At 45.1% G+C, this 13744-nt stretch overlaps 1 protein-coding gene across 15 annotated transcripts in view; it reads right to left on the bottom strand.

The window, feature by feature from the left end:
* Positions 1–12827, bottom strand: part of PPP4R1 (protein phosphatase 4 regulatory subunit 1) — a 98845-nt gene extending 86018 nt beyond the window's left edge. For 3 of the 15 annotated variants that reach the window (XM_065582043.1, XM_065582044.1, XM_065582042.1), the window contains exons 1-2: positions 12388–12619; positions 12091–12135 (exon numbers count right to left, since the gene is read on the bottom strand). Coding sequence is in view for 4 of the 15 variants with exons in the window: in XM_005282652.5 (XP_005282709.2) it covers positions 12091–12135; positions 12388–12394 (52 nt within the window). In the remaining 11 variants the exon portion in view is untranslated. The other 12 variants (XM_005282652.5, XM_005282653.5, XM_042843260.2 and 9 more) reach the window with 12 other exon arrangements.
* Between the last annotated feature and the right edge of the window lie 917 nt (positions 12828–13744).

Below are 13744 nucleotides of genomic sequence, written 5' to 3'. Positions count from 1 at the left end.
GCAACCTCAACACCTGTTGTTGATGTTACTATTGGCAGTAAGTTGTTAAGAATTGGATTGTGATTGCTTTATAATTTTACTCAGCAAAATTACAAAATAAAAGGGACCACTTATAAACAATCTTGAATAAATTCCAAACCAGTTATTACCATGTTACCCTGACCCAAAAGCTCAAGACTAAACACAACCAGCTACCTCTTTTGTTGGTTTTTTTTAATTCAAATATATATTTTATTCATTTTTTAAAATAATGAAGTTACAAATGTAAATGTAGTCATTAGGCATGCTAACGGAATTGTGACATCCTCTTACCAAACATCACTGAGGAAACAAGGGGGCTACTTGAGATCCACTAAGCAGTGGGAATAGATACAGCTAAAAAAATAAAAAGTATTATGCACTTTATGAGGAAACAAAAGCCACACAGAAAACAAAGGGAAAGTTTCTCTCTTTTGCGGTTCTCTGGTCAATATATGGACAAGTTCAGATTGAATCTGGTACTTGTACACAGATGAATTAAGGTATAATTTGGTTCAAAGCAAATTGAGGCAGAATGGAAGCATATCAAGTGGCAAACTGCTGATTTATTTACTTTGTATTCTGTCTGGTGACTTCCTTCCTTCCTATCTAGATTTTTATGCCACATCCATCAACAGGATTTTTTTTTCTTTTCTTCCTCCCTCCTTCCCAAACAATTTTATGTATCTAGAGAACCTGCATGAAGAACAGCTGACTAAAAGCTTAAACCGGCAAAACTGAGGTGATGCTAGTAGGAAGAGCGAAGCATTTTAAAGATCTTCCCTCCTCTACTACCTCCCCCACTGTCAAGGGCATCTTCCCTCCAATTGTGAAGTCAGTCTGCAGCCTTGGATCATTTTCTTCCAATGCCTCTCTGCTACAAGATGCTCAAAAAGTCATAGCAGCAAAAAAAAAAAAAAAATATCCATCTGCAACTGACCAGAAGACGGCACAGGATCCGATCAGATATACACCTGCCACAGTAATCAATGCATTCCTGGTCTCTATATCTAGGAACAGAGCCACACCCTATAAAATACAGCTGCCCGTCTGCTTTGCAAATGACTATGAAAGTATCACCTCAGTGCTCTTGATGCTCCAAATAATCAAGTTCAAAATCTTTATCCTGATATTCAAAGTCCTCCAAGGGACCGCTATCTAGTTTGAAGATCACTCCTTGCAACCATGACGTCCTATATTCTGTTGGAAGAGTAAGGGCTTATCTGCACTTGAAATGCTACAGTTGCGCAGATCCAGCATTGGAGCTGTGCTGCTGGAATGCTTCAGCGTAGACACTACCTACACCAACAGGAAGGGTTCTCCCACCAGTGTAGGTAATCCACTTCTCTGAGAGGCAGTAGCTAGGTCGACAGAGGAATTCTTCCATTGGCCTAGCGCTGTGTACACTGGGGGTTAGGTTGGCTTAACTATCTCACTCAGGAGGTTGGAATTTTCATACACCTGAGCAACTAGGGTGACCAGACAGCAAATGTGAAAAATCAGGATGGGGGTTGGGGGTAACAGGAGCTTATATAAGAAAAAGACCCAAAAATCAGGACTGTCCCTATAAAGTCGGGACATCTGGTCACCCTATGAGCAACGCAGCTGGGCCAATCTAAGTTTAGTGAAGACCAGGCCTAAAATCTGACCAATAGGACGAGGCTTGTGAATGCATGAACTACCACTGGAGCTGAATTTAGCCTACAGTATTCACTCTTACAAAAGATAAAAGTGGTCAAGGCCATCACCACTTTCAGAATTAAATGCAGAACTCAATTCTTTGATTTACCTCTACCTTAATAAGATTTCCCCCACAACCCCCTTCTCTCACACACACACACACAAACAAACAGCCGTATAAACTAAAGAAGTTACCTATCCTAGAGCCTGGAGAGGAAGCAAAATATTGTTATTTCTATTTTTAAGTATGTGGGAGATGCTTGCATACTATAGTGACAGGGACCACAAAAGCACCTAAATGGATACATTTACCAGGGGAGGACAGTCACGTGTCACCCAATAATTTCTATTCCAAACAATCTGGAATATCTTCCATATAGAAATTCATTGTGTTAATGGTGACACTGTTTTAGCATCAGACCTTACCATATCTGCTAAGCCAAAGGTCCAAAGATCTGGAGGTTTTATACAAATTATGGTATGCCTTAACTGAGTAATAATGAATATATATATTACTCCATTTGCTTTTATTTAAAATGAAAAAAAAAAACCATTTACCACTTCTCAGCCCTCACCACAGTATTAGCTGTTCTGCTACAGAGACAGACGTGCTATAAAAGTCAGTAAAAAAATGCACAAGATATTTTGGTGCCTGTTTTGGCCTAGTGAAATTGAAGCATAAACATGAAGTTAAACACTTGAGCCTAAGGTTTCAGAGTAACAGCCATGTTAGTCTGTATCCCCAAAAAGAACAGAAATACTTGTGGCACCTTAGAGACTAACAAATGTATTTGAGCATAAGCTTTCATGGGTTACAGTTCACTTCATCAGATGCATAGAATGGAACATTTTTATATATATATATATATATAAATAAAATGTTCCATATCTGTACATATAATCTGTACATATATACACACACACACAGAACATGAAAAGGTGGAAGTTGCCATACCAACTCTAAGAGGCCAATTAATTAAGATGAGCTATTATCAGCAGGAGAAAAAAAAAAAAACCTCGTAGTGATAATCAAGATGGCCCATTTCAGACAGTTGACAAGAAGGTGCGAGGATACTTAACATTAGGAAATAGATTCAATTTGTGTAGTGACCCAGCCACTCCCTGTCTCTATTCAAACACAAGTTAATGGTATCTAGTTTGCTAATTAATTCCAGTTCAGCAGTTTCTCGTTGGAGTCTGTTTTTGAGGCTTTTCTGTTGCAAAATTGCCACCTTTCAGTCTGTTACTGAGTGACCAGAGAGGTTGAAGTGTTCTCCTAATGGTTTTTGAACATTATGATTCCTGATGTCAGATTTGTGTCCATTTATTCTTTTGCGTAGAGACTGTCTGGTTTGGCCAATGTACGTGGCAGAGGGGCATTGCTGGCACATGATGGCATATATCACATTGGTAGAAGTGCAGGTGAACGAGCCCTTGATGGAGTGGCTGATGTGATTAGGTCCTATGATGACGTCACTTGAATAGATATGTGGACAGAGTGGGCATCGGGCTTTGTTGCAAGGATAGGTTCCTGGATTAGTGTTGTTGTTGTGTGGTTGCGGGTGAGTATTTGCTTCAGGTTGGGGGGCTGTCTGTAAGCGAGGACTGGTCTGTCTCCCAAGATCTGTGAGAGTGAGGGATAGTCTTTCAGGATAGGTTGTAGATCTTCGATGATGCGTTGAAGAGGTTTTAGTTGGGCGCTGAAGGTGACGGCTAGTGGTGTTCTGTTATTTTCTTTGTTGGGCCTGTCCTGTAGTAGGTGACTTCTGGGTACTCTTCTGGCTCTGTCAGTCTGTTTTTTCACTTCAGCAGGTGGGTATTTTAGTTTTTAAAATGCTTGATAGAGATCTTGTAGGTGTTTGTCTCTGTCTGAGGGATTGGAGCAAATGTGGTTGTATCTTAGAGCTTGGCTGTAGACAATGGATCATGTGGTGTGTCCTGGATGGAAGCTGTGAGGCACGTAAGTAAGTATAGCGGTCAGCAGGTTTCCGGTATAGGGTGGTGTTTATGTGACCATCGCTTATTAGCACAGTAGTGTCCAGGTAATGGACCGCTTGTGTGGATTGGTCCAGGCTGAAGTTGATGGTGGGATGGAAATTGTTGAAATCATGGTGGAATTCCTCAAGGGCTTCTTTTCCATGGGTCCAGATGATGAAGATGTCATCAATGTAGTGGAAGTAGTGTAGGAGTGTTAGGGGACGAGAGCTAAGGAGGGAAAATGCACTGTGCAGTGTTCCCTCTAAGCTACGCTGCTGCATGGCCAACCAAGAGTCAATCAAGTGCTGTGCACTTGATTAGTAGAGCTGCGCACATCCAGTGACTTGTGTTCAGGTGCCCCACGCTGTTCTGTAGCCACATTACTCCTGCCCTCTGCCTTGAAGCCCCCTGGTTAGCTGCTCCCGGGACCCTCCTGCTTGCTGTGCAGAGCCGAGGGGGGTGCTGATATCAGGGAGTCCCTCTCCCCCCCGCCCATGTACCCCATCTCCGCAGAGCAGGGAAGGGGAGACGGGGCTCAAGAGCAGGATGGAGCAGCTGAAGGAGCCTTCAGACCGGTGAGCCTCTCTGCTTAAAGAGACAGCGCAGTCTCTCATACACTTTCCCAGAAGCCAGTACACACACACACACACACACACACACACCTCCCAACACATACTTTTGTTATTGTTGTTGCTGTTACTTCTTGGTACTTCCTGCAATGCATATATATTCTCTGTAATGGTATTCTTTCAAAATGCTGTTAGTTTAGTTTTTTGACTAGTCTATGCATTTCATAATTTTATTTCGCTCTTTATCCTTAAATTCAATTCTTTGCATAGTGAATTCTAAAATGCCTTCCCTGTCCTGGCTGGAGTAATTATCCCTATCGTCATTTTTTTTATATATATATATACACACACATATATACACACACACACACACACACACACAAAAAAACCCTCGAGAGAGAGGTTTTTTGTTTCTACTGGTGGCGCACAGCTAGACATTACCTCAATATTGGTGCACATAACAAAATTCATTCCGCACATAGATGGAAAAATCTTTAAGGGAACATTGGCACTATCCCACTCACCCAAACAAACAAAAACACCCATGTTAACTCCATTCATGTTACACACCCAAAGTAGCCCCACGCAGCAGAAACCCTGATATTCCTGGTTCCTTTGGGATGACACACTCTCTCTGGGAGCTGCGACTCACAAGGTCCTGCTGTGCCACTAGCCATATGTTGTTGCTGTTGCTCTTTCCCACAGCTCTGACAAAGTCCCCTCTGCACACAGAGAAAGTGAGGTGTGTTATCCCAGCATCCTGTAGTCTCTACTTTTGCCTACTGACAAAGTGGAGGTGAAACATTCTAGCCACACACGCTCACCAGTTCCCTTCTGACAAGTCTCCCCTCACCTTTATCTGCCTCTCTTTCCCCTGCTTCTCCTTTTGAGCATTTTCCCTTGGAAGGAGTACCTATTTCCCATAACCAAGGGGTGGTCAGCAGCAGCAGGAAACAAGAGAAGGGAGAGAGAAGGAGCCAGTGCCCTCAACTCAGGGGTACTCAGCAGAGGCAAGGTGGGCGTAGTGGTAAAAGAAGCAGATTTACTTAATGCTTTGGGGCTTGGCATCAGCAGCAGGGAAGAGGTGGAGGCTGGAAAATAATCTCCTCTTTGACCCCCTACTGTGGGGGTTGTGGCATCTGTGTGAAGGACCAGGAAGGGACTGCATTTGCCTGTGTCATACCAAGCATGAGCTATCCCTCTCCCCACAGCTCCTCCTTACTATGGGTCTCATCCCTGGACTGGAGCAACTCAGTTGAGACCATGAAGACTAGAAGTGTATGAAAAAGAAGCACCTCAGTCTTATTTGCTGGTGAGCCTCCCACTTCCCAGAACATTCAGGCATGCATTCAGGAGCCCAAAAATCAGAAGACCAAGCAGGTCTGGTCCAAGGAAAACTGGAGACTTAATAAGTATGCCTTCTGAGTACTAACAACCAAATATATAACCAAACGAGCATGACATTCCTACAAAGCAGTAGCTAGAATCACAGCAGCATCGTGGTACTAGCTCCGAGTACTACCTTTAGTCAGCAACAATGCTAGCACAAATCACTAGCAACATGTTCAAAACAGAGCATGTACTACTGTCATTCTGGTAGCGTGACTAGTAACGTAACCTCTGCCTGGCACTCTCTGTTATTCTCACTGTGAGGGCTGAGTTAGCAGGAACTTTGGTGGCATCAGTGGTTAGTGCTGCAACCACTAGTTAGTGCTACATGTCTAGTGGCAGGGAAAGAGCTTGAGTCCTACCTGTAGTGAAATTAAACTAAAAAAAATTAAATTTCCTGACTCCCTGCACACAGACAGCTGCTAAAAGCATCACAGGACTCAAGGACTCCTAGTTAACTCTTCCCCTGCAGTGAAACTAATATGGAAGAGCCAAGAGGCCCCAGTGCAAGAAGGTCCTACTCATACCATGTGTACCAGTAGGTAAGAGTGAACTCCAATGACTTACCCACATTTAGTGCTTGTATCATGCCAGTTTATAGGGCATATGTGACAGCAGTGCTGAAAGCTGATATCACATTGTTATTATGATTTCACACTCAGGATTCTAATTATGCATCTTTTCAGAACACACACAAACATCATGGGCATAGCAATGAGCAAACTACAAAAAGTTGGCATCATGACAATTTTGATTACAGCTTCTTGTACTGACACGTGAAGCCTTTGGATGTGTGCACTGGAAAAAAAATTGCTTAAGGATGATCTTACAGCAGTGGTGGGCAACCTGTGGCCCACAGCCCGCGCCACTTCCCACAGCTCCCATTGGCTGGGAACAGCGAACCGCGACCACTGGTAGCTGCGGGCAGCCGTGCAAATGTAAACAAACTGTCTGGCGGCCCACCAGCGGATTACCCTGACGGGCCACGTGCGGCCCACCACTGTTTTACGGGCTTTTTAGCTACTGGGAGGAGTATTTAAATGTATTTCAATTTACTTCTTATCATTTATGCTATTTGCTTGCTTTTCAGTACTCTGTTTAGTGCCATTGTCCAAGCTAGTCTATTTGAATTTCCAAAACACAAAGCAAACGTTAATTTAAATTAAAGTCAAATTATTTCCACTGAATTTTGTTTTCCATGATTGTGCCAGAAGCTGGCTTGAAAACCAAAGAGATGGCAGTATTCCACTTATCTAATAGACACATGCAATACAAGTTGCACCAGTGCAAACAAGCCCTTCCAATATATCACCAACCTGATCTGAAGTGACAACTACTATTCAGTCTCCATCCGCACAGTTGCCAAGTGGCCCAAAGACATCAGTGAGTCCAAGCTGTGATGTGGATACCCACCTACTTGAAACAAAACTAGAAGTACTAACTTAGGATATGTCTACACTTAAACCACCACTGTGGCACAGTTACACCTGTGCTGCTGTAGCACTTCAGCACAGCACTACCTACACCGAGAGGAGTGCGCCCATCAGCATAAATAATCCAACTCCCCAAGAAGCAGTAGGCAGGTCAATGGAAGAATTCTTTCTACACAGTGGTTAGCTCAGCACAAGTGTGGATTTTCCACACCCTTGACACACAGCTATGTCAATGTAAGTCCCACAATGAAGACAAACCCTTATTTTATATAATAGCCACATGGTAAAATTTTCAGTCACTACTAACAGAGGCTGGATTCAAACTGGGAACTCAGGGGTGAAAGACTCCATTATCTCATTACTAGTATCTTGAGACACTTCCCTTTCATTTAATTATTTTTAAAAAAATAGACATGCAGACATTAGAATCACATTAGATTTTTTTAATGTTATCTCCCCATGGCCATTCGCCACACTCTTAGCCAGTGTTTTTCAACGACTGATCCCTGATATTTCCCTGACACAATATAGCAGTGGTTCTCAAACTTTTGTACTGGTGACCCTTTCACATAGCAAGCCATAGAGAGCCTCTGAGTGCGAGCCCCTCCTTATAAATTTAAAAAATAAAAATAAAAAAAAAATAAAATAAAAAAAACTTTTTATATATTTAACACCATTATAAATGCTGGAGGCGAAGCGGGGTTTTGGGTGGAGGCTGGCAACTCGCAACCCCCCCATATAATAACCTGGCAACCCCTGAGGGGTCCCGACCCCCAGTTTGAGAACCCCTGCAATACAGGAAGGCAGCAAGCCGGTCCTTGGTATCAAAGAGGTTGAGAAACACTGCTCTAAACGTACAAATTTAGGCCCAATCTATTTGTCTGTATATTTTTTTTATGAAGTGTGCTCTTACAAGACTACCAGTTTTCTCCTTGACCAAATTTTGAACAAGATTCTATAGTCTTGGGTCTTATTCTATGTGTCCCACTGTATTTTCCCCATGTCTATATAGCAATCAGCACTACACCCATTAATCCAAAAGTAGTTTTGCTAGTCTTGTTTAAAGTACTAGAAACATTTCCTTTGACTTATATGTCCATCAATGAATGCCTGGCAGCATCTAATTTTCCCAGTGTCACCTGCTGTTAAAGGCATACTGTCAAGTCTGATAAATCAAAAACAGAATACTTTTAAAATCCGATATTTAATAGGAATATTATCTGATGCGCAGGTATGACGACATAGGGAAAACACAAACTGCCTAGTGACATGCAAGACCTTGATTAAGTGGACATTTTAGAATATTTAATTCTGGGGGGATTAAAAACATACCCAATAACAAGCTGGAATAAAGACTATAGCATATATCCTCTTCAAAACTATTACTTTAAAGATATTCTGATTTTTGGCTTACTGTATCTGACAGTGTCTTAACACTGTGGAATTTAATTTAATACCCCCCATCTCCCACCCAAGCTTTCTCCTGCTGTTTTGTAACAGGACTAATAAGAAGTATTTGTCACTCACCTTAAATATATGTACTTTTAATTCCATAATCAATTTACCTATCCATATTCAGTGCAAAGTTATAGTACTTTTTCTTAAAGAAAGAAAGAAAGAAAGAAAGAAAGAAAGAAAGAAAGAAAGACTTCCCAGTTTGGAATCATAACATTTCATGCTTGCTGCACATTCTTCTTCCAGTTCACTGAAAGGGCAAAATTGGACCCACTAATGAGCTATGTGATATTAAACTAGTCACCTCCTAATTCACACATGTTCCATCAACACATACTTTCATGTCTCTGAAATACAACTGAGCTCTTTATATACTCAGATACTCTTCATCACTCCTTTTTTCCTGGTCGCATACTTGCCAGCTTTTATAGACAAGTTTTTTTTTTTAATTGGTCTAATATCAAAGATTTTCAAAAAGTCTAGGTAGTTTTGTTTCCCAGACACCCAGTTAGTTGAGCTCATTTCAAACATACAGACATTTGTTAGATAGCTATATCCTTTTATGAAAAAACTGTGTTGACCTATAAATTATACCATAGTTTACTACAGGGATAATACATTAACATTTGTCTTGCTTATTCTTGCAACAATCCAGCATGTCCAAAACAAGACTGTTTTTGACAGAACTACATGGATGCATTCACATAACAAGCTTTTTATGACTAAGACTGCATGAGCGTATTCTGGGACTTTTCAAACATGTCCCAGAACCAGTTCTCAACTTGTTGCTGGAAAGAGGACCGTGGGGTAATTTAAAAATGAGAGCCACTGCACTGTATGATGGTGTTAAAACAATTGTCTAAAGTGGGTCAGCTGTTACAATCATGGCTGTCTTTTTTTGGATAAACCTTTGTAGATTCCAGTTCACTCACACCTGAGCGTAAAACCTCATCCCAAGTGTTGCAATTAATTCATAAAATTAAGTTTTGTAAATTGACTGACACAGCTGTTGTTTGTGGCTACAAAACACTACTAGTTCAAAGAATTCTAATCCATGGTTATCTACAATGCCTTTTAACCAATGTACAGCACAGAGAGCCTGTGTGTTCCCAGGGTGCCTCTGGTTCATATCAAGGATAATCCCACTACTGAAGTCAACATTACAACTTCAAAAGTTTTTTTTCCACTTACTTAATTGGCCTCTCAGAGTTGGTAAGACAACTCCCACCTGTTCATGCTCTCTGTATGTGTGTATATATATATATATATATATCTCCTCAATATATGTTCCATTCTATATGCATCCAAAGAAGTGGGCTGTAGCCCACGAAAGTTTATGCTCTAATAAATTTGTTAGTTTCTAAGGTGCCACAAGTACTCCTGTTCTTATTACAACTACTGAAACCTACAGAAGTTAGAATTGTAAAAGACCTTTAAAATAATCTAATCTAGTCCCCTTGACAACACAGAATTGTTTCCTAGGTTACGTTGTATAATCTGGTTTAATCCAGTTTCTTGGTTCTTCCCTACAAATAACTTTGGTGCTCTCTGATACATCAGAACCTCCCTCTTTCCCAGTAAGGTCTTGAATATTTTTATTAATTGTCTGAATACTTCCTTCAGATTTCTAGGACACCTCTTGTCTGATCTTTGATTCTTATATCCCCAAGAGTTCTGATACTGTTATTTCTTCTTTTTTAAGGCAAGTCCATGATTTTTCATCTACCTTTGGAACCATCAGGGTAAAGATCCATAAAGTGTGTATATCAATATTTTCCTCTAGCTACCTCTTAAAAGACCTACAATCTCTTTTATCCAACTTTAAAAATGTAACTTTCTTGACTGCAAAGACAAAAGGGAAAAGTAATACGTTAAATCGTTAAAAAAATTCCTTATCTATTCACAAAAGTATCCCACACAGATTAAAGGGACATCAATCTGATATCTAGTAATGTTAAATTTAAAAAAAGTTTGTAATAGTTTTTAAGCCTTACAAGAGAGACTCTTTCTTGAAAAGTAGTTTACTATGAAAAAGCAGAAAGAACACAGGACAAAATGCTGATATATTGTGTTACAAGCACTGCAGGGTAATATTTGTGTAAAACTGAAATTCTACTTGACCGTTGAAAAATAATTTAATAGAAACATTTCCACTGGTTTTAGATTTCTTAAAAGCTTATTTTCACCGATCTAGGGACCCAATCCTGAAAGCTGCTCCTTCTGGGCAGACTCCTGTGTCTGTATGGACTTTATTGAAGTCAATGGGTCTACCCACAAAGCAGGTTGCAGGATTGAGACCTAAATCTGAAGGACTTGTTAACCATATAACATGCTAAGTATTCTTTTGTCCTCACCTTAAAATTAACTTGGTTTTAATGTTTCCAGCTCTACTCTTTAACCAGAGTTTTCTAATAGTCATGTCCCAATAGTACTTTCTTACTGTAGATTACTTTTTACATTCCATAGTTCACATGTGCTGAAGACACAACTATTATCATAGACTTCACATCACTGCATTTATTATTGTTTTAAACAGAAACTAAGCATACATCCTGTTACTAATGCTGAATTGCACACTGAGGCTTCTTTTATAGTACTACAACACAAGATTAATTCTTTTTCAAACACTAAGATCTTTCCCATCCCTTCCGGGGAGGAAGAAGATTCAAGAAAGAAATGCATGCAAGTTAGTTCATTTTCCATGTCTCATATGCAACACCACCATTAAAACAAACTTTTCTAACGCTGCCTTTTATGTGTCTCCTAGGCCCTCAATTTCAATACAGCATCAGTCCTCAGAAATCCGGTTTCTACAGAGCTACAGCCCATCACATAAAGGTACACTCAAATTCATCACTAAGATATCTACTGAGCACAAAAACCTAAAAAGCTTAAATTTTAGCCATCCAATTTCTATGACACATCAAATCAACTGTACAACAGCCAAGTACATAGCACGACAAACAACCAAGCGACCTTAAAACAAGTGGAAAACGCAACCTGCCTGCAAGTATTTTCTTAAGATAACCTGCCTTTGAGATTATTACATGACACGCCAAGGACTCTCAGGCGGCGGCAGCAGGTACCAACTACTGCATTTCCCCACAACTCATCAGCTCCTGCTTGTCCCCGTTCCCCCCTTCCCTACCTCCACTCAGACATTATTAGAGGAAAACTTTGGCCGGCCAGCCACACACACACGTGTAGGGACGAAGCAGGAGCAGCTGAGCATGGCCACCTCCTCCTTCTCCCACAATGCAACGTGGGCTTTCACATTTTAAGTTATTTCCTCTCAGGATCAAGCCCAAGAAGCCAAAAACCCACCGCAAAAAAGCTCCCCGCACCCCAGGATGCGGCGCCACCCCCGGGGCAGACACTCGCTCCCTACCCCGCTTTGCACCCACGTTTCATTCAAGGCCCCGACACGCCCGGAGCTTCCGGCTGCGGCGAGTGTGATGGAACCGCCCCTGGGCTCGCCGCCCCTCAGCCCAGCCCAGCCCAGCCCAGCCCCGCCGCCCGCCCGGGGAGGCGCAGCCCCTGTGTGGGGCGAGGGAGCCGGCGGTACTCACACGAGTCGATCTCCTCCGGCAGGTCCTCCTGGAGCAGCGACAGATCTAGGGGGAAAGACACAATGAGACGCACCCGCAGCCTCGACGCGCCCCCCGGCCCCCTCCCCCCTCCATGCGCAGGGGGGCCCCGCGCGTCGCCCCACAGCCGCCCCCTCCCCGCACGCACAGGGGCCGCTCCCCGCGCCAGGCGGAGCGGGGGGGGGGGGGGCGCTGCCCGTGCCCGGGCATAGCTGGCGGTGTGGGGGAGAGGGCGGTGCCAGGGCCTCCCCGGCGCGCGGGAGGGCAGTTGGTACCTACCCGCCATCTTGCCGTAGGCCCCCCGCCCGGTGCTACATGGAAGCCGCCGCCGCGACAGGAGGAGGGGAGGCCCCGTACGGTCCGGGCCCACTGGCGGCGTCTCCTAGTGTCCCCGAGAGAGACTCGCAGGCAGCGAGCGAGGGAGGGGTCTGAGCCGGACACGCCGCTCCCGCCTCCGCCAGGGAGAGTCACACAAGCGCGGCCCTCCCCGCCCCTCGCTCCTGACTGACTCACGGAGCCGCCTCCAGGGCAGCGGCTGGGGACCCGCCCGGCCCTACAGGGGACAGCCAGGGCACGCACCCTGCCCCGGCACTGCCCACCTGGCGCGGGGAGTATTTCACACTTGGCCCTGGCTCTGCACTTCCTCTCCAGACCAACGCCGCCTGGCCCGGGAACTGCGCCCTGGCGCTTCCTTCCCGCAACCCCGCACGCTGGGCCCTGGCACTTCCTCAAGCCCGCACACTGCCCCTGCCCTGGCACTTCCTTCCCCCAGCCCTGTGCCCTGGCACTTCCCCCAGACCCCACACGCTGGGCCCTGGCACTTCCTTCCCCCAGCCCTGTGCCCTGGCACTTCTCCAACCCCGCACACTGCCCCTGCCCTGGCACTTCCTTCCCCCAGCCCTGTGCCCTGGCACTTCCCCCACCCCGCACACTGCCCCTGCCCTGGCACTTCCTTCGCCCAGCCCTGTGCCCTGGCACTTCCCCCACCCCGCACACTGCCCCTGCCCTGGCACTTCCTTCGCCCAGCCCTGTGCCCTGGCACTTCCCCCACCCCGCACACTGCCCCTGCCCTGGCACTTCCTTCCCCCAGCCCTGTGCCCTGGCACTTCCCCAACCCCGCACACTGCCCCTGCCCTGGCACTTCCTTCCCCCAGCCCTGTGCCCTGGCACTTCCCCAACCCCGCACACTGCCCCTGCCCTGGCACTTCCTTCCCCCAGCCCTGTGCCCTGGCACTTCCCCCAGACCCCACACGCTGGGCCCTGGCACTTCCCCAACCCCGCACACTGCCCCTGCCCTGGCACTTCCTTCCCCCAGCCCTGTGCCCTGGCACTTCCCCCAGACCCCACACGCTGGGCCCTGGCTCTTACTTCCCCCAGACCCTGCACGCTGGGACCTGGCTCTTCCCCAGCCCTGCACACTGTGCTTTCTTCCCCCACCCCGCACACTGCCTCTGCCCTGGCACTTCCTTCCCCCAGCCCTGTGCCCTGGCACTTCCCCCAGACCCCAAACGCTGGGCCCTGACACCTCCCCACCCCTCCACACTGCCCTGGTGCTGTGCCTCCTTCCCCTCCACCCTACACACTGCGCCCTGGCACTTCCTTTCCCCAACCCTGCATGCTGGGCCCTGGCACTGTG

The sequence above is a fragment of the Chrysemys picta genome, chromosome 2 (assembly GCF_011386835.1).
Source record: "Chrysemys picta bellii isolate R12L10 chromosome 2, ASM1138683v2, whole genome shotgun sequence".
Classification (NCBI taxonomy): domain Eukaryota; kingdom Metazoa; phylum Chordata; order Testudines; family Emydidae; genus Chrysemys; species Chrysemys picta.
This window is presented reverse-complemented; position numbering and strand designations above follow the sequence as displayed.